This window comes from Eucyclogobius newberryi, unplaced genomic scaffold (genome assembly GCF_026437365.1).
Source record: "Eucyclogobius newberryi isolate DKJ021-1_F unplaced genomic scaffold, fEucNew1.0.hap1 SCAF_12, whole genome shotgun sequence".
NCBI lineage: Eukaryota > Metazoa > Chordata > Actinopteri > Gobiiformes > Gobiidae > Eucyclogobius > Eucyclogobius newberryi.
This window is the reverse complement of record NW_027315746.1, coordinates 29,963,480-29,983,432: the sequence shown is the minus strand read 5'-3', so window position 1 is coordinate 29,983,432 and position 19,953 is coordinate 29,963,480. Positions and strand designations below refer to the sequence as shown.

Here is a 19,953-nt window from a genome sequence, read left to right as displayed (position 1 = left end):
TCATCCTACACGTGGGATGAGAAGAGCTGATGGTGAGCTTTCTGTAAATAAAATGAAAAATCAGTTACTGACTTTAGCAGCTGGCATGAAAATACACTCTTCAAGCCCATAAGAATTTGACTTAAAAAATGTAGGTTGCGTTGGCATATTTCTGTTTGGGCAATACCTGCAGAGTTAGAGAATTCAGCAAATTATCTGTGCCATTCAGTTTGTCTTTATTGTTAAGGCTAAAGGTCGTTTAATACTACTAGGCCATAGGCTGTAACTCAGAATGTGGCTAGAAAATGAATTTCGCTCCACCACACCAGGACTACCTTTCAAAAGTGGTTTTCCAATCTCAAATATATACTTGAGCTGGTTCTCCGCATGATTTCTTCCAGTATTTGAGAAAATAGGTGTCGAAGTTGCCAGTTTACCCAAATATGTGACAAATTGGGGTGTACACCCATCTTCATACCTTATTTTTTTCATTCTTTGATTGATTACTTGAGAAATTCAGATTCTCAGAGACATAGCTACTTTCTTGGAGGATGTAAAGTGGTGAGACTCTGGGTGCTTTAGTTTAAGAGCAAACGTAAGTTAAAAAAAACAGTTTTAACAATTTTGCATGTATCGTTCCGCACTTGAAAACTCTTACTCCACATTTAGTATTCGACTGAATGCTTCAACAATTACAAATTCTCGTAGTCTTGATTCATACTACACTATAAAAACATAATCTAAAAATGGTATTTTAACCCTTTCAACACCAGTTGCCCATTTGAAGAAAGCAAACCTAGGCTATTGGTAAAAGTTTTATTCTATAGAACGGATATAATTTTATGTAATGTATTTACAATATGAACAAATTACAATCATAAAAGCAGTATTTACATTGTGATAAACAGGCTAATTAACGTGTATCTTTCGATCTAGTATAAGGCAAACTTTCTGCAGAATAGGATATACATACAAACAGAGGAATGATATAAGTATGATTGATGTCAAAATGTGTAAGTACAACACTGGTTTGATTTTTACCTTTTGAGGACAAATATATATCTTGGCAAATTGACAGTAAACATAGATCAACCTCCTCGGATACATTTACCATGTTAGACAATGTCAATTCATCACTAGCACCTACACACCAAGCTAGTAAGTTATAAAGTTCAATTGGCACAATCTTTCTGGCAGAGGAAACATTTAGATCCTCTTGTGTAGGAGGCAGATTTACATCCATACTAGGGGCACTCTTGACCGCTTGTTTCATCCATACTAGGGGCACTCTTGACCGCTTGTTTCATCCATACTAGGGGCACTCTTGACCGCTTGTTTCATCCATATTAGAGGCACTCTTGACCGCTTGTTTCATCCATACTAGGGGCACTCTTGACCGCTTGTTTCATCTATACTAGGGGCACTCTTGACCGCTTGTTTCATCCATACTAGGGGCACTCTTGACCGCTTGTTTCATCCATATTAGAGGCACTCTTGACCGCTTGTTTCAGTAATACACCTGCACTGTAAACTGTCTTTGAGTACTCTCGCAGTGCAGCATCTTTACCACTTTCTGGCACCATTTCTCCATCACTACATGACATCTCAGAAACTGACATATCAGTTTCAGTCAAAGAACCCTGGTGGAGAAGTCCTGTAGTCTCTGTGAAAACCATTTCACTCAGGTTTCTTCTTGGTGGTTTGTGGAAATTCAGCTGTGGGAAGTCTCGCTGTAATCTCTTCTTCAGAAGATCGGATCTGTAAAAATTAGAGAAGGAATAGAAAGTATTGATAGATAGAAATTATTATTTTATTTGTGTTTTAGTATCCTATGTTTGTTGTTTATTTTGTGTTGTGTTTTAATAAGGTAACCACTTTTCTCATTGGGTTTTCCCTTTATAAATAAATAAAATGAATGAAAATATGTAGACTCCTGTAGCTAACAGGATTGGTTTGATCTTGAATGAAATTTCATGAATAAACATAGCTGTGATGTTTATCTGACCTTCCATTTTTTTCTTTCATAAACAATAAGAATAATTTAATTACCGGTAACTTCCATGACCAGGGTGTTTTTTGATGAATTTCTGGAACAGGGACAAAAGCTTCTTCATTCTGAGGATTTCCTGGTTTTCAATCAGTTGTGTCCGGATGACAGTGTCACAGAATGCTGTATATGCATCGCCGTACTCCCAGACTTTAGGTCACCTGTATAAAGCAAGGAAATGCAGTGATTGGTCAGTGATTGAAATATACTAGCTCACTACAAACAGAAATTTGCTTTGATTCAAACGTCTTTAAAATTATCGTGTAGTCATCACAATTATTTTCAATTCAATTATGAATTTATCTAAATATAAGGAAATATATTTATTTTATTTGATTACCAAAATGTTACCTTTCATCACTTGTCTTTGTCAGAAAGCTTGTGTATCCTTTGTAACACCTCTTGTGATAGAGGTGCCTTCAATGGCAACACAATCTTTACCTCTGGTACACATCAGGATGGATTCATCTGCTCTTGATTCAGCTGCTTTGACCAAACTATGTATATTTCACTGTGATTAGTCCTATTTACCACGAGCAAGAGAAAACACACATGCCAGAATCAGTATATAATCTACTCACCAGCAGTTAAAGTTTCAGCTTGGACCAATTTATCTTTCTTTGTCTTGTGAGCCTCTTTGATACAGCGATCAACCTTCTTGCAAATGATGCAAACTGCAGGAAGTACGCTTGACTTTTTAGATGATTTTGTCTTTACATCTGTGGTAGATCTCAGTCGTTTGGGAGAAGGTGGCAGAGTTGATGTGGTAGATTAAGCGTCATCCTCACCCTCTCCATGCTGCCCACAGACCGACTGTATTGCTTTTCAGCACTAGTAATTCGTTTCTTGTCAATGAAACGTCTATAGCATGTAGGGTGAAACGTCTATAGCATGTAGGGTGAAACGTCTATAGCATGTAGGGTGAAACGTCTATAGCATGTAGGGTGAAAGCCTGGCTTGTTACTCTCCAGAAGATGAGCAAGATTTCCGTCCGAAGAAGCCACAGAAGATGTAGGATCGTTTTGTTTCGCGAAGTCGTCATCGTGTACACAAACAGCTGCCGCTATAACGCGCGGTCTATTCCGTCGATTTCTATTCACTTCTGAGCACAAGTCATCAGCTTCCTCCAACGGATGTTTGTTCTTTTTCTACCGATGAAATGTGTGTGATGCACGTGTAATCCATATTTTCATAGCGTTTTCTATCGGCTCGAGAGACAACATGCCGCTCCAAGGGAGCAGCCATGTTTGATGTTGTTGTAGTAATCTCTCCCCTTATTGGCTGATTCAGAGGCGGAATGATTCAGGCGTAGGGATATTGCGCTATCAGGCTGAGAATATAGTTCCGCATTTAAGTTATCGCCGTAAAAAAACTGGCGCGATGCGAGTGGAGAACCTTTGGTCATGAGCTAATAGTACATATAATATAATAATATAATATAATTTTATATTTGAAGTATTGTTTAGTCCTTTGACAGGTGTAGTGAACTTGAACGATACAGGCTACAGCCTATGGCCTATACCACTCAATCTAAACAAGTGATTTATTTCATGGGCTCTTAGCGTCATCTGCTGGTCACAAATGCAATGTGCTTTGAATATTTTTCTGTTTTTTCACCAATTTGTAAGTGTACTTTACAAAATGACAGGTGAATAACGATGACTTGGGAGGCATATTTCAGATAATCATTTAACGTTTTGCTCATTGGAAATGCACATATTGATCTAAAAACTTCAAAACTGCAGAACTGTTGAACCCCACATCATGTTGGTATTTCACAGTTAACAAGAAGCAGATTCTCATTTACATGTCTTTTAATTGGCTTTATGCAATTTTACAACCAAACATAATATGTTTGGTATGTCGCTTGGAGTCTTAATTTTACAAATCATTAGAACCAAGTGCAGGGATGTTGGCAAAGAGGTGAAAATGTGACTTTTCTGATTTCTCAATTAGATTACTCAATTACAATACAATACCGATTGATTAAACAGGAATTCATCAATCAAAACGAAATAGTCCTTTGAGTACACCAAGTATGAGGAAACACCGTTTTGACCAGGTTAAAAGCTAATCAAAGAATAAATATGTCAATTTCAAAATCTTTGATGGGACGTGATATAAACAATGCCAGCGCCTCCATAGCACTAGGTTAAACGGTTAGAGTCCTTTTGTTCAAAATCTCAGCCCATCTAGTCAGTAACCTGTCTGTGCCTAATAGATCCATGGTCTGTGCTGTAGCTGTTTACTTGTGTGCGTGCTGACGTCAGGCGCTGCGTGCTTTCCCGTGATGCAGCGGGCCTGTCGTGCTGCTCGTATCGCTGATCCGAGCCCAGCTAAACTATAGTGAGTTTGTAGAGCGCCGAGAGCAGGCAACAGCAGCCCACGGCCAGCCCCGCGCACACCGCTCTGCTCCATGCGAGATAAACCTACCCACCGAGCTCGTAGGATACGCCAAATATGCTGTTCGGACGCGTGTCGTGTCACCACAACCGCTTCTGAGTGACTAGCGTCTCCCGGGTTTGATTTAGGGGGATTCCTCCCTCCATCCTCCGGACCGCACCGAACAGGCAATGAGCACGGTCTCGGCAACCCCGCAGCAGATGAGGGACCGGCTGCTGCAGGCCATCGACAGTCAGAGCAATGTGAGTGCTGCTGGCGGCTATCGAGCTACTCCACATTCGCGCTTGATTCCGCATCGTACATGTTAATGCACGTACATGTCTTTCGGTGTCGTTCATGGCTAACAGCCCCAACTAACGTTACCTGTGAAGCTAACGCTGCTGCTACTACTGCTGTAACAACGCAAATTCTTTATCGTGAGACACACAAGCATTTAACTTGTATTTCCCTATCTGTTAAAGTGAGACGTACTACCTGAACATGTTAAACTTACAGGTCTGAAAATGTACTTTTAACCGTCTTAAAGTCGCATTTCGCCTTTTAGCAAAGCGCCGACATGTTGAAGTCTCTGGAGTTGACAGCTTGGAGCTAACTTAGCAACAACGTATAGCCAGAGATGCTCTTTCAGAGAGAGCTCGCTAATGTGAGTAAAGTCATGGCTGCTGCTGTGACGTGACTGTGTATGGACCAATGGTGTCCGCCCGTCAGGCGTTTCATGGGGAAATTATATTTTAATGTTCCTTTAGTTAAATACTCCGAGAAATAAATGGCTGTGAACGTTGTATGAAAAAATGACTTAAGATGTCATTGAAGTTGTGAGAAGAGCTTTAGTTGCTATGGTTTAGCAATAATTAAAAGTTTTTAAAGGCACATGCATTAATAAGTCTACACATTTTATAAATAATTGCAAAAACTCGTACTAGGTTGAAGCTTGTGGAGAGTTTGCATTTGTTTTTTTTAATGAGTTCACAACAACCCTAGGGACCTCACCGAAGTAGCAATAACAAGTGCGTTATCTCCACAATGTATAGTCTTCGGCTAGGCTACCGTTTACTTTAATCTACTATTAGCATGCTAACAGCAGCGTAGCATTACGGCACATGCTAGTCAATATATGTCTTTCTTTTTGACTTGCCACATGTAATACTTAACCCATACGGTCTAATCCACGTGCTCACCAATGTCCATCCAAATACATTACATTATATATATAAAGTTCTATCGATGCGTGGTACAGCTAGCTATATAGCTAACTTTAGCGTTAGCAGCTAAAGTTGAGTCGGAGTTCTTCTCAAGTTAGATCAGCGTTAGCAGAATCCAAGGCTAATGACGAAAGGCTGACATTGAATCGTGCCCTAACAGTACAAACTGCTCTTGTCATGTCACTCACTTGAGCTGTGCTATTGCGTCAAATGCCACGTTTGCCCGTCTGTGAAAGGACATGCTACTTTCACCCTTTACATTCAGCCATCGTTCACAATCTTCTTGACGACCATAACAGTTTTGGAGACGTTACATTTCTGAAATGATAAAGGTACATGAATAAGATCAGTATCATAGCAAACAGAACCGTTTATATACTCAAATGTTAAACATGGCCTAGTGCTTTTGTTTTACATATTAGTCATAAGAAGTGAGCCCAAGGGAATATTATGAGGCGTGTACTACACTTACCAAACATAATATTAGTCGGGGACCGATAACTCTGGTGCTACACTAGAGGTTCGCCTAGCAGAATACATAACCTTGTAGTGAATGAAACCCCTTGAGGTCTGTCTGGGAGTACATTCAATGCAAGAAACTCATCTGATGTCTGTCATGGGGGTCCAGGGTCACCTAATCTTTATGGTCTTAACTTCCCAGGGAAGCCCTTACTTTGTAGGCCATATATCCTCAATGATTTGCTGGTAACAAACAGGGTAGTATTGACACACTTTAGTACTTCTATGTTTTTTATAAGTTATCTGTTCTTTATTATTTACTTCTGTACCTACTTTGTGTTGCAACACTGGAATTTCCCCATTGTGGGACAAATGAAGGCTTATCTTATCTTTATGCATGTTGCTTTAAGATGTCACCTTTTTAAATGCTTGTCATTTTTTGCATTTGGTCCACAAGTCTGAACCTTTTGCTTTAGTGCTGCATGAGAAACAGACCTGGCTCTGCACCTCCTCATGCTTGGGTTTTGGTCCAGAACAAAGTCATAAAAGTAGCATACATTCTGTGAACCCCCGAAAAGCTGCTGGGTCAGATGGTGACACTTTGCAGGTGAGCTGGCCCCTGTCTTCACTGACATTTTAACACCTCCCTGGAGTCATGCCATGTCCAGCCTGCTTCAAGTCGTCCATCATTGTCCCTGTCCCCAAGAAACCCCAGATCACTGGACTTAATGACTACAGACCTGTGGCGCTGATGTCTATAGTCATGAAGTCATTTGAACGCCTGGTCTTGCCCCACCTCTAGTCCTTCACATCCCCCCTGCTGTACCCCCGGCAGTTCGCCTACAGATCCAACAGGTCTGTAGACGACGCCATCAGCCTGGCACTCCACCTCATCTTGCAGCATCGGCTGGGGAAGAATGTCTGACACTCGGACTACCAGCACAGGAGCTCAACACAGGGTATGTACTTTCTCCTCTGCTCTTCTCCCTGTACACAGACTGCTGCACCTACAGCCACAACTCTGTAAAACCGATCAAGTTTGTGGACGACACCACCCTCATCGGGCTCATCTCGGACGGGGATGAGTCTGTCTAGAGGAGGGAGGTGGACCTCCCCCCCCATCACCACAATAGACTCCTTCCGCTTCCTCGGCACCACCATCACCCAGGACCTGAAGTGGATGCTCACCATTAGCTCCCTCATCGAGAAGCCAAGCTGCCAGTGGAGATGATGGTGCAGTTTTACACGACCATCATTGAGTCCATCACCGTGTGGTACGCTGGAGCCACAGCCAGGGACAAACGGAGACTACAGCGCATTGTGCACTCTGCTGAGACTTCCATCTCGGCAGGACCTGTATGTCTCCAGGGCTCACAGCCGACCTTTTTCACTCTGGACATGGACTATTTGAGCCACTCCCCTCAGGCAAGAGGCTACGGTCCATCCGGACCAGAACCTCCTGCCACAAGAACAGTTTCTTTCCCTCTGCCGTTGGACTCATGAAAAATTCTTAAAACACCTGTCACTTTAAATAATTTAATCAATGACTCACTGCACTGTTCACTTTCTGCAATACATCTGTAAATTCAACTGTAAATTTTGTGTGCGTAGAAAGCCTATTTTTATCCCATTGCGGATTTAAATTGTTTTTCTTTTTAACTTTATATATGTTGTTTTATCATTGTTCATGCATATACTATGTTTGTGAATTATTTTCATTAGCAATTGCAATAAACCTTTTCTGATTCTGAATTATGGGTCTTAATAAACCAGGTAAAAAACTTGTGAACCTGACAAACTAAACTTCAAATCTAGTTGCTGAGCGAGTTGCGGTGGTTAGAGTGGTAGCCCGTGACACTGTGCTCTTTCACACAGCCAAACTCTTCCGGTCACACTCGTGAGTTTAAAACCCGCCGCTCTCTCCTCTGTTGTCCTTTAGGTGCTGCAGGTCCGAGCGGGAAACGCTCAGTGTGAAACAAAAGTGTCAAGTCGTTCCATGCTCTTCGGGCACCACAGAGTCACATGTTTTTTATCAAATATGTGAATTAAACGCTCTGGATGCGCGTCCATAGCGTTTGCCGTTCAAATGCCCCCCACGCGCCGCGATGCTCAAAACGCGGGATTCGCGCCGCAAAAACGCAGGGCGCCAAGACGTGCGTTTACATAGCCTTTGAATGTAAACTGGACACTTTTGACGCTTTGGTGTGAACAGGGCTTTAGGGTGAAATCTTGAAGTGAAAAGACGAAGGAGCTTGATCTGTGGTGCTCATTTTCAGATATTAAGTTTTATTTTTGCCACATTGGGTTACAAAGCTTTTTAAAACTACTTGTCTTTGTTCCAGATATGCAACATGGTGGTAGTACTGGAGGTCATTACCTGTTTGGAGAAGTATCCCATCACCAAAGAAGCACTTGAGGTGAGTCTGCTAGTGTCTACAACTCAACTCAAGTCATGGGTGGAATTATATGAACATTGTCCTAAATGTAAGTTGAAAGGTTGCTTATATTTTCTCTTTGGATGACGGACTAACCCAGAGCTTCTCAAAGTGTGGAGTGCGCCACTTGGGGAGGGTGAGACATTTGGAGAAATATATGCACATTACATGTGACAAATGTGTTTTGAACAACAGCAAAACGGCTGATGTCAACACGTGGTTAATCTAAATACGATCGAGCAGCAGCAGAAGAGTAGGTCAGCCTTCCTCTGTCCCTCCTCTGTCCCTCCTCTGTCCCTCCTCTGTCCCTCCTCTGTCCCTCCTCTGTCCCTCCTCTGTCCCTCCTCTGTCCCTCCTCTGTCTCTCCTCTGTCTCTTCTCTGTCCCTCCTCTGTCCCTCCTTTGCCTCTTCTCTGTCCCCCCTCTGCCCCCCCTCTGTCTCTCCTCTCGCGCTTCTGTTTTGGGTCCCTTTCTTGCTAGTCTCCCTCCCTGTAAAGGTAAATTGATAAAGTCTTGCTCTTATTTTCCACCGGAAGTTACAGTGAAACGAAAATTTACTTTTGAGTCAAAGAAAAGACTCAAAGTAAAGTAAGATACGGTTAATGGGGTGAGAACGTAGAAAAAAACGTGGTGAAAGTTATAAAAAATCCAAAATCAAGCTACTGTCGACAGGGGAACAAGGTACAAATGTATGGAAACAGTTATGCTAATAACTAATTATTGAGCTAGTAACTGATAATGCGGACAAAATGATAATAATTCTTTATCTTTATCTTAGCTCTGACGTTGTTTGAATGGATACGATAAACTCATTTGATCATTTAACCATCAGTTCTTGCCTTCTCAATTTGACTGGACGCTGCACTCCCCTTCTTTGTTTTTTCTATGGTGGTTGTTATCCAAGCGTTGCCTACTGTAGTTGTACTTCTTCTTCTTCGGTGTTTTATGGCAGTTGGCATCCAAGTGTTTCATTACCGGCGGACTTTATTCTTCAGACTTCATTTTGTTGTTGTTGTTGTCGTTTTATGGCGGTTGGTATCCGAGTGTTGCATTACCGCCAGACATTTTCCAGAGTCCGATCGGCTTTATTCCAGGGTTGACGCTTCTTCATCTTCCTCTCCTTCTTTGATGTTCGGTGCTTCCGCCGTACAGCTTTATTCTTTAGGCTTTGATTTTTCCACTGATGTTGCTTGTTAGCCAGCCGTGTTACATTACCGCCACGTACTGTAGTTTTGCGTCTTCTGTAGTTCTTCAACTTTATTCTTGTTGTTGTTGTTGTTGTTTTATGGCGGTTGGCATCCAATTGTTGCATTACCGCCAGACTTTATTCCTCAGACTTTTCGTAGTCCTCAGACTGTCGTAGTCCGTAAAAGTACTCCTTCCATTGCTTTGGTGTTACAAAGCCCATGAGGTCATGATATGTCTTTGTGACTAGAATAGTTGTTGTTGTTTCAGAGACCAACCGGCTTTATTCCAGGGAGACTCTTCTTCATCTTCCTCTCCTTCTTTGACGTTCGGTGCTTCCACCGTACAGCTTTATTCTTTAGGCTTCATTCCATAGGCTTTAATATTTCCACTGATGTCGCTGCTTGGTTGCCGTGCGTCTACGAGACTGGACGAGGACAGGAGACCACCCCCACCCCCATCTCGTCACTCTGATCACCCTGACTCCCCAAAAGCAGACCCCCATCACTCCGACTCCCATTTAGCGCCTTTAGCCTGTTTTCTATATCTGCCCAATCAAGCTCCTTTGTTCCAAGGAATCTCCCTGCAGCTTTAGCAATGATCCTGATCCTTTCAGTTCTGCTTTGAGCCTGAGCAGCACAGTTTACAACATCCACCATAAAGAGTACAAAATCCTCTCTATCCACAACCAGGGTATTCTCATTAATTCTGGAACCTGCACACTTGGGACCTCCACTCTTGAAACCTTCACACTTCTTGGGAGCCACGCTGGCCTTTCTCATTTCGCCCTGGCTGGGAGCAGCGCTGGCTCCTCTCTCTGTATTTACTCTAAACTCGTTACTTGAAACTTTCTTGACTGCATCTGCATAGGATACACCATGAGAGACCTTTATTTTATGCACCTCAGCAGCTCTTTTGCTAAACCTGCATCCCCCGTAGGCAGAGCTATGTTCTTCCCCACAGTTACAGCACTTCAGTTTTGCTCCCACGTCACACTTCCCATACTTGTGATCTCCTGCACATTTACCACATCTTTGCCTCCCTCTACAGACCGCTGCAATATGCCCAAAGCGCTGGCACTTAAAGCAACGCAGGGGCGGTGGAACATATGGCCTAACGTCATGGCACATGAACCCAATGAACACCTTACTAGGCAGGCACCTCCCTTCAAGTGTTACCATTACCGACAAGCTGTCACATCTTACCCCAGACCGGGTCACCTTCAACCGCCTAGCGTCCACCACCTTAGCTCCAGTCAAATTCTCCTTAACTTCATCCACAGACGTCGCCGTAGGGACACCTACGATAACTCCTCTGACCGTGTTTCTTTCAGCATCAGACACAAGAATGTCCTTTCCACCCAGACGTTTAGTTCCAATCGCCTTCCGTTGCTGAGCCGCGTCCTTGCACACGACCAGCAGCGAGCCATCTCTAAGGACACTCGCACTCTTGATCACTCCCACAGCTACAGTTAGGCTCTTTGACAATGCCACTGAATTCTACTCCTTAAAGGATGCACTATCCTGTGCAAGCTTTATGATCACCTTACAGTCTCTGCTCTCACTCCGGATATCAATAGCTTCAGCCTCATCCTGCTGCTCATTCCCAGAACCCTCGGACGAGCTAAGGGACTTTTTACGTTTCCGGGCACGTGCAGGCAGAAAAGGCTGCTCCTCCACGCCGTCCAGAACGTCTTCGACCACCGATCCACTCTCCTCCATCTCCCGTCTCTCCAGACCGGAGACTAGCTCTTCTTCTTCTTCTTCTTCTTTGGTGTTTTATCGTAGTCCTGGTTCTTCCAGTGCCTTGACTTCCGCTTCTGACTGCTTGTGGGATGATATAAAGCATATGCGAAAAAAATGTGTGTGCACTGCAATCGATTCCTTTCCACTTTGATCACATGGGCTTTGAAGACCATGAAACATAACCACCGAGATGCGAGTCAGCTCCGAGCAGAAAGTTTGTGTAAAAGTGATCCACAGTGACGAGAAGTAATGCAAGTGCGTCTTCTCTTTGAAACGACGCGTTTACAGCAGTGAAGCGCCAATTCTGTGCTGGGGGTGGATACTTTAATCTCCCAAGGGCGGTGCGCCAGAAAGTTTGAGAAGCTCTGAACCAGGGGTGCCCACACATTTTTTATTCGACCAAGCCTGCAGATCTACCTATAGATCTGAATTATTGCATAATGTTGTAAGATTTTTATTGTTAACCATAGTTGGGCTATAGAAACACAATGTAGGCTTTCATTAATAGCCTAATATTGTTTATCATATACAAATGTGCAATATAAAAAGGAGAGAAAAATCTGCTATTTAACTAGACCATTTAATACAGCTGAATATTTTGAAAATAAAATATACTGACCACAACTATGCTAAATGATAGAAGGTTGAGCTTAACCAGAGCTTCCTCTCTCCTTCCTCTGCATTACACAGCGCGGGCTTTGGCGCTTTTCGGCGCTGAGATCGACCGGTCGATCGCGATCGACTTATTGGGCACCCCTGCTCTGGACTAACCCATGTTGCTCCAACCCCTTTAGGTTACCTAGGAGTCCTATCCAATGTTCCCTTAAACTAGCCTCCTGTCCTGAGTGTTTCTATCTAGTTTTATTTTTCATAATCTGTGGAAACATTAAATATCTGATAGACATTTATGTTTGTGACCAATGTTTTGGTGCTTGAAACAGTCGGGACATTATGGTAAGAGTTTGGGACTCTCTTGACATAATAGCATACTTTAAGAGTCTGAGATGAAGGTCTACCTTGTTTATTTATTTATTTATTTTTTCCCCAGGAAACTCGACTAGGAAAGCTCATCAATGACGTAAGAAAAAAAACCAAGGATGAAGACCTTGCCAAACGGGCGAAAAAACTCCTGAGGAATTGGCAGAAGCTGATTGAACCAGGTGCTGCTGTCGCTCCCAGTGCTGCCCCAGGATCCACCAATGGCAGTTCCCACCCCTGCCGAACGGAGCCTACTCCACCGGACATACCAGTGTCAGGGAAGGTGGTCCCGGATGTTAAGCTGCGTAATGATGTTCACAACACGTACTCGCCCAAAGCAGAGAAATCGAGCCGTAAGCGGCGTGCAGAAAACAGGGACAGCGGGGTACACCTGCCTGAGAAAATCTCCAAAATGTCTGTATATGAAATCTCCTCCTCTCCACCGCCCAGTAATGGTATCATGGCTAGCCCGGACAGACAGGAGCCCGAGGTGGTCCCCTCGCCGGAGCTGCTGCGCGTGGAGCCTCCTGACAATGATAAAATGGGGCGAATTCCTGTAAATGCTGTCAAGCCTCGGCCAAGTTCTCCTGGAATGGCAAAACTACCTAGCACTTCTGCTTTGATCAAGGCTGCTGTGCTGCAAAAGGCCCGGCTGGATGACAGTGGTGGAGGAGGTGGAGGGTACCACCAGGCCCGCAGCCCTCGCAGTGTGAAGCAGGACGCCAAATGCTCAGCCCCTTATGCACTAGACTCTCCTCTATCTGTGCCCTCTCCATCCCAGCCCCCTTTCACAGACAGACTGCCTCCGCCTCCTCAGAGGTCTACAACACCACACTGGTCTTCAGAGAACTCACTACTGGACACTTCACATTTAGATTCACCTGTAGTTTCCCCGTCATCAGACCAACTCAGACCCACTGTGTCTGAGGACACCGAACTCTCTGTGCTTCCCAACACAGGGCATAAACGAAGGAAATACCGCTCTAGAGACTACGCAGTTAATTTAGATGGTCAGAAAATAGAGGATACAAGTAAACCTGTGCGGTTAAAAGAACGCAGACTTACATTTGACCCGGTCACTGGGCAGATTAAACCTTTAGTCCATAAAGAACAGACTCATTCTGAGGAAAGTACAGTTTCAGAACCTGAGCAAAGAACTGAAATCACTGCCCCAACTCCTCCCACAGCAGCCAGCACCGCTGGCCTCATCGCCGGCTCCACCACCCAAGGCCCAAACCCTTTTCAACAGACCAACTGGAAGGAGCTGTCGAGGAACGAGTTTATTCAGTCTTATTTAAACCTCCAGAGTAACGTGCTGACGTCGTCTGGAGTGCAGGCCCCCAGCGCGCACTTTTTCATGTCAGAGTACCTAAAAAGGGAGGAGAAGGATGTTGTGGAGCCCAGGAACACTCATGTGTTGGAAGCGAGCGGGCCGGTGCAGCAGCTGCCTGGGATGACACGGGAGCTCACAGATGAGGACATGGACAGGATACACACGCAGCACTGGCCCGGGGTCAACGGCTGCAGAGACACTAAGGGCACGTGGTACGACTGGACAGAGTGCATCACGTTAGACCCTCACGGGGATCAGAGCAGACTCAACATCCTGCCCTACGTCTGCCTAGACTGACCACTGCTCCACCACTCTGTCCACTGTGAGTTTGGATTTACAGCAGGAACGCCTGGCTCCTCCCAGGCATCGCACCGCCCTGCCTCTTCTACAATGTTTTGGCAAAAAAAAAATTAAATTAAAAAAAAAAAGTAATTGAGTTTGTAATCTCAAGGGCTGTTTCTGATTTGTTTTTTCCCCAAATAAAAGCCACAGGAAAGATCAGGCCATTGACGCAGTATCGCTGCCACTAAAACACAAAGGCACAAAGGCGGGACATGGTTCTTCAGGATAGACCTCAGGCGGGGGAGTCTTTATGGGGATGCTTCAGAGCTTTGTGAAGGACATTCTTAAAACATCTCCTAAGCATAAGCACCAAAATAACCCATATCTGTTTGGAAACTACAGCGTAAACTTGTAACTACTGATCAACTGTCTTAGTTCACCGTGTTCTCAAATAGTACACACAAAACAAAAATATCTCAGCCGTTTCTAACTTGTATGCCGTAGTGTCTCCGGGGTGCCATTGTCCTCCTTTGCTGCCGTTGTTTGAGGAAGTATCAACCTAGATTGGGTGGGGCTGGGGTTTAGCCTCGCCTCACGCGTCTGACCACGAGCACTCCCGACTGCTGCCCTCCCAAGCTTTACAAGAGATAAATTATAAAAAAAAATCCATTTGTTTATTTATTTTGTTAATTCATGGGTTCATAAAAGCAGGTTTTCTACCATCTTCCTGTTGACATTACGTTGTTGTCCGCCTTATTTTCCAGCGTGTAAGGACATCACAGTTCAAACGCTTTTTGGGCAAAACATTCCGTAACTCGCTTCAGCCACGAGCTCGACAGGAGTTTGTTTTCAACGATTCAAATAGGTTACAGTCTTCATCTTTGTGGAGTTGTATGAAGAACTTGTGGACAGGTACCCAAATATTTCTTTTAGTGAATTGCGTTATCTTCATGGTTTAATTTCTGTCTACAAAGTTTCACCAAAATTAACATTTTTTTCTTCTTGCACTCTAAATTTGCACTATATACTAAATTTTAAATACATTACATTGTAAAGGCATTTCTGTAAGTACAAACTAAATTAATTTGTAATAATTGAATATGCCTTTGGTTAATGTTTATCACATTTTATACTTTTCTATATTGCATTCTAAATCAAACGGTTCACAAATTTCAAAAAGGTATTTAGAGCTGCAAAATTACTGACTTAAAAATGTTATTTCAAAGCGATTTTTGCGACCAGTTAAAAGCGTTTGTTTGTGAAAATCAGCGGCCTATCAGAGCCTTAATTACCACTCCATAAAAATAATGAGGACACATGGAACAGCGATGGAAACAAGCGTGCCGCCACCGAGAAAAAATAGTCCCAATATCAACATGGTGATTACATCAGGAGGGCAAGAAATATTCAAAAGAAAACATTTAATACTATCCAAATTGAAGTATTTACATTGCCCTCAAAAGGGGAAAATGACACTTAAAATACACATGTCGTTATAGAGAGTAGAGATTATTTCATTGAGTGGATTTTGTTAAATTTGTTGCCTTTATAAACTTTTTGCTTATTTTAAATGCCAAAATATACCCAAATGCACTGTAAATGGAGCAATACAACAAACATTTTTCTGGAAATTGGTGAAATGTAATCAGTATTAAAACTGTTATATTTTGTTTAAACTTTATTGTACCTGGTGCTAAATAAAGTCTAGACAAGCCTAAGAAACAGTAGTCCAGTTTAAAAACAAAATGGAAAAATCTGAATTTCCACCTGTCCACAAGCGCTTCATTGTCTTTTTACATACTTTATGCACTCATTTTCACACATTTTCTCATTTGCCCTAGATCTTAGTTGCCTTTTGAAAATCTTTCCAAAATGTCTTGATTTGGATTGAGAATGTACAGGGTCGCGACCTTTTGACGCACTTCTAGGGAGTCTCGTGGACGTTTTTCATGTGTAAAGAATTTTGCGTGACGGTTCTTCCTGATTCAAACAAGTTTCGGAAGCTGCTGGAGTAGCATTTTCTTGGTATCGCTAATCATTTCTCCCACCTAAACTCTGCCCCCTCACTTTGCTGTCGTTCCTTACATCCTTACCAATGTGCCTTGGTGAAACGGTAAGCTAGTTTTTGTTTTTCGTTTTGCTTTGGAACACGCCTGCCTGCCCGTATGTCCTTCTCCTGTTTCCAAAGCTGGGAATTCAGACTTTTTGGGTGTGCAAGATTCCAAATCAAACCGCCGCTGGTATATGCACAGTTACAAGACTATGGGACAATAAGGAACCTGCACAACTCGGACACAAGCTGGCAATAAAAGGAAGAGATGGAGAAGAATCTGGAGTGTGGACCTTGGGCATCTTTATTTGTTCAGTGTTTAACATCTCAATTGTTTTGAAAATAAAATGATCTGATTCTTCAACTATGTCAGCTTGTTTGTCTTTTAACTCTTTGGGATGTAAACGGATGGAATGATAGTTAATGTTGAGTGTTAAACCTGCATTATGTAACGTTCCAGCAGGGATGTCACGATATCAAATTCTGAGGAATATTCCTCAAGTTTGTGACCAGCTTTACAAAATTGAACGCTCTACTAAACAAAGTAAAGTTAAATGTGGCATAAACAGCCAATTTTTTTTTTTAAATCTTTACATTTATGTCTACTTTTAGGCTGTAAATTATATATAGGACGGCAGTAGCTCAGTGGTAGAGTGCCCGTCTTCTGATCCAAAGGTCGGTGGTTCAACTCCCCGCTCGATCACTGGCCCGCAGGTTGGTGCGATCGCAGCTGCTTCATGTGAATACTGTTGTTGTGTCCTTGGGCAAGACACTTAACCCAACTCACCCCCAGTGTCTGCGAACATCTGGGGTGTGAATGTGTGTGTGTGAATGGGTGACTGGTTCCTTGATGTAAAGCGCTTTGAGTACCTTGAAGGTAGAAAAGCGCTATATAAATGTGACCATTTATATTGAACAAAAAATACTTACATTTGCTTCTAAATTTGGTTATTCCGCTTACATTGTGACCTGAATAATCACGATGATCGATTAACTGGATAATCTTGACCTCACTACTTTCTACATTGCCTGGAATGTTCCCTCCACCAGAAAAGCTACACAGTGCACCTTTAAATTGTTACAATTATGCTTAGATGTTAATTTTTGTCCATAGACTTTTTTTTGTTTTTTGTTCCAAATACTCCAAATATGTTGATTGAAAAACTTTATGAAACAGTTACAGGCAATATACAATACTGAATTAAAATTTAGCAAAAACAGAACATTTTTTACTAAAAGCTGTAATAAAAGCACAAAATGATTGACTATCTCTCAGTGTTGTCAAAAGTACTAAATACATATATTAAACTGCTATTATTTTGTGTCAACATTTACATTATATTGTCTAAAAAAATGTGTTTTAATAATCATTGTAAACTGGTATTGAGTTTGAAATGTCAGTGTCGTGATCTTTATATTTACCATTATTTATCATCCCAATTATTTTTGCGTCTATTTTAGAATTGAATTTATACAGGCCAGTTATTGTACTTCGCCTTTCTGCCACAAGGAGGAGCCCTGGACCTGTTTTTATCATGAATAAAGCCGGTACGTGATGAAGATGATGATGAAGATGATGATGTACGTTTGAAGATTTTCAAACGGCATATGTGTTTTAGTTTTACACAAATAGTTTAGTCAAATACAAGCATGTAGCCTATTTCTGTTAAATGGGGGTTGAAACATACAAACAACAATTATTACAAGTTTTAAAAAAAAAGTAAACGTATGAATGACCCAAACGATGTATTAACGGGGTCAGCTATGTTCCAATGTTTCTTAAAAAAGTTTAAATAAATACAAATAAATGAGACGTTTGAAGAAAAATATGCTTCTAAATAAGTATGTAATTTTACGAACAGATCTGCAGCTATTTTTCTAATAAGCTAAAATAATGAAAATATTAATCCAGGGCTATCAAGTCTAAACTGGGACTAAAGAAAACAGGTTTAATTCAAGTAAGCTTTTAATCAACTCATAACAGAACAATCATTAAAGGTGCACTATGTAACTTTTCGCCTGGAATGTGTCATTCATTTATCTCCATGGAGACGAGCAGGTGACACCAAAAGGTCAATTCACTTATTAATTTTTACAGAAAATATAGACTAAAATACAGAAACACATTTACCCCACTGACACAATAACTCTAAAGCACGATTATTAACACTTCTAAAAGTATGATATTGTTAAAAAAAAAACATGAGTTGTGAAAAATAAAACACTTTTTGTCATTAGTTTTTATCAATAATGAGTCAAATCTTATGGTAAAGGAACAAAAGATTTTCCACGATCAGTATCGACCGCCGGAAATGATTGTTCCATTTATCATTTGTATAACGTCAGCACAGTAAAGGCTTAGGTCATAAGAACATGGAGTGATGCGAGTCGTGGCAGCGTTCACTCGTGCTGCAGACAGTGAGTCACGAGCACACGCCCCTCACCTGGAGTCACGCTGTAGTCTGCACGCTTTGCCACCACCGTGAGCTCAACACATTTCACTCAGCTCAGACAAGTTCAGATGTGCCACTTTATCACAATGAACCCATCCGACTGAGATGGATATGCCGGATGCCCTTCCTGTTGTAACCTTGCGCATCCTTTTGTCGTGACTGTCGTAGTTCTGGCAAGCAAGAGTAAGTATACAAGATCATAGAAGTGACTGTCGAGTACAAACTGGCACTGACACATGAAAACTGGGACTAAACCCCTGGATTGGAACAGGCCCAAACCAGGTCATGACTAAACCAGGATCAGTTTGGAGGGGATGGACCACTGGGGAATTAAAGTTACTAAAGTTTATTTGATTATTTATTTCTAAGAATCATCGTATTGCAGTGTATGATGTGTTTGTGACGGTCCCAGATTTGTGGGAAAAGCTTGCCACACTTTGCATCGGTGGCCAAATGTTTCTTTTTTACACTTCAAAATCAGGTTAGGATTAGGGTTAGGTTTAGGGACAAAGCAAATGTAGGGCTTTGGGACAGGTCTTGACAGAACTGCGCTGTGGAAAAAAAAGGTTTCATTTAATTATTTATTATATAAGATAGATAATTAGACACACGGAAATTTGGACCTGGACAAACTTGGAACTTTTTGTTTGAAAGTTTAATGTGCCAAGATTTTTTTAATTTTAATTTGTCTTCAGCTCAAGAGTCGTGTTCCATGTTATGTTTTATGTTTGAAAATATCCATACGATATATATTCAAGCACCGTCACCAGAAATAAGAAGAAAGGCCAAATAATGACTCCAGAAATATGCTACAGAAAACCAGTTATTGTTGTAGGCTGCTGGTTCTGAGGGTCCACACTTTGGCCAGTTTAAAGTCACTGGTTTAGGCTACATTCTCTTGCCCAGATTTTCTTGTTTTAACTTCCGATCCGCTTTGAATCAAAATGTCCTGAGGCGGTGTAGAAGACGCACTTCTTCACTCACGGCCACCTAACCTCGACATTACGTCAGCCCAGAAGCCCTTCAAACTGACTTGTCTCAGTTCCTAAAGCGTATCTATCTCTCTCTCTCTCTCTCTCTCTCTCTCTCGGCGGCGTGTCTGGAATGCAGGGCGGGACACGGTCAGGGAGCGATGGCTGCTGAAGGAACTCTCCTCCCTGCAGGAATTTGGGACGTTTCCTTCCATATAAGGACTTTTTGATATGAATCTGGACGCGGGGAAAGGTGGAGTTTGAGATCGATGAACGAAGAGCAGCAGCGAGGAGGAGGCGGGGCTTGGGGAGTGTTATAATTTGTTTACTTCCGCGTTGGGCTGTTTAAAATGCATTACTACTCGTAGGCCTAGAAAAAACAAAAACGATTGTATTTCCTTTAAGGTGAGATAGTAGGCTACGAGTGAAAAG

General features: G+C 42.3%; 1 protein-coding gene and 1 long non-coding RNA gene across 2 annotated transcripts; one reads left to right on the top strand and one right to left on the bottom strand.

Moving 5' to 3' along the window:
• Window positions 1–814: 814 nt before the first annotated feature.
• Window positions 815–3,211, bottom strand: LOC140355786 (uncharacterized). The gene is made up of 3 exons (XR_011926024.1): window positions 2,608–3,211; window positions 2,029–2,187; window positions 815–1,737 (listed from the first exon to the last, which is right to left on the bottom strand). It is a non-coding gene; the product is annotated as an uncharacterized lncRNA (long non-coding RNA).
• Window positions 3,212–4,281: 1,070 nt separating this feature from the next.
• crsp7 (cofactor required for Sp1 transcriptional activation, subunit 7) lies at window positions 4,282–16,461 on the top strand. The gene is made up of 3 exons (XM_072441854.1): window positions 4,282–4,671; window positions 8,433–8,507; window positions 12,503–16,461. Exons 1-3 carry the CDS (start codon window positions 4,600–4,602, stop codon window positions 14,060–14,062), a joined length of 1,707 nt encoding a protein of 568 aa, XP_072297955.1. The 5' UTR covers window positions 4,282–4,599; the 3' UTR covers window positions 14,063–16,461.
• Window positions 16,462–19,953: the final 3,492 nt, after the last annotated feature.

What these genes read in the sequence shown, in the direction of transcription:
- crsp7 (XM_072441854.1), top strand. Translation starts at nt 4,600, where the DNA reads ATGAGCACGGTCTCGGCAACCCCGCAGCAGATGAGGGACCGGCTGCTG. An exon ending in CCATCGACAGTCAGAGCAAT is followed by an intron (nt 4,672 to 8,432) that starts GTGAGTGCTGCT and finishes TCTTTGTTCCAG; the next exon opens with ATATGCAACATGGTGGTAGT. An exon ending in TCACCAAAGAAGCACTTGAG is followed by an intron (nt 8,508 to 12,502) that starts GTGAGTCTGCTA and finishes TTTTTTCCCCAG; the next exon opens with GAAACTCGACTAGGAAAGCT.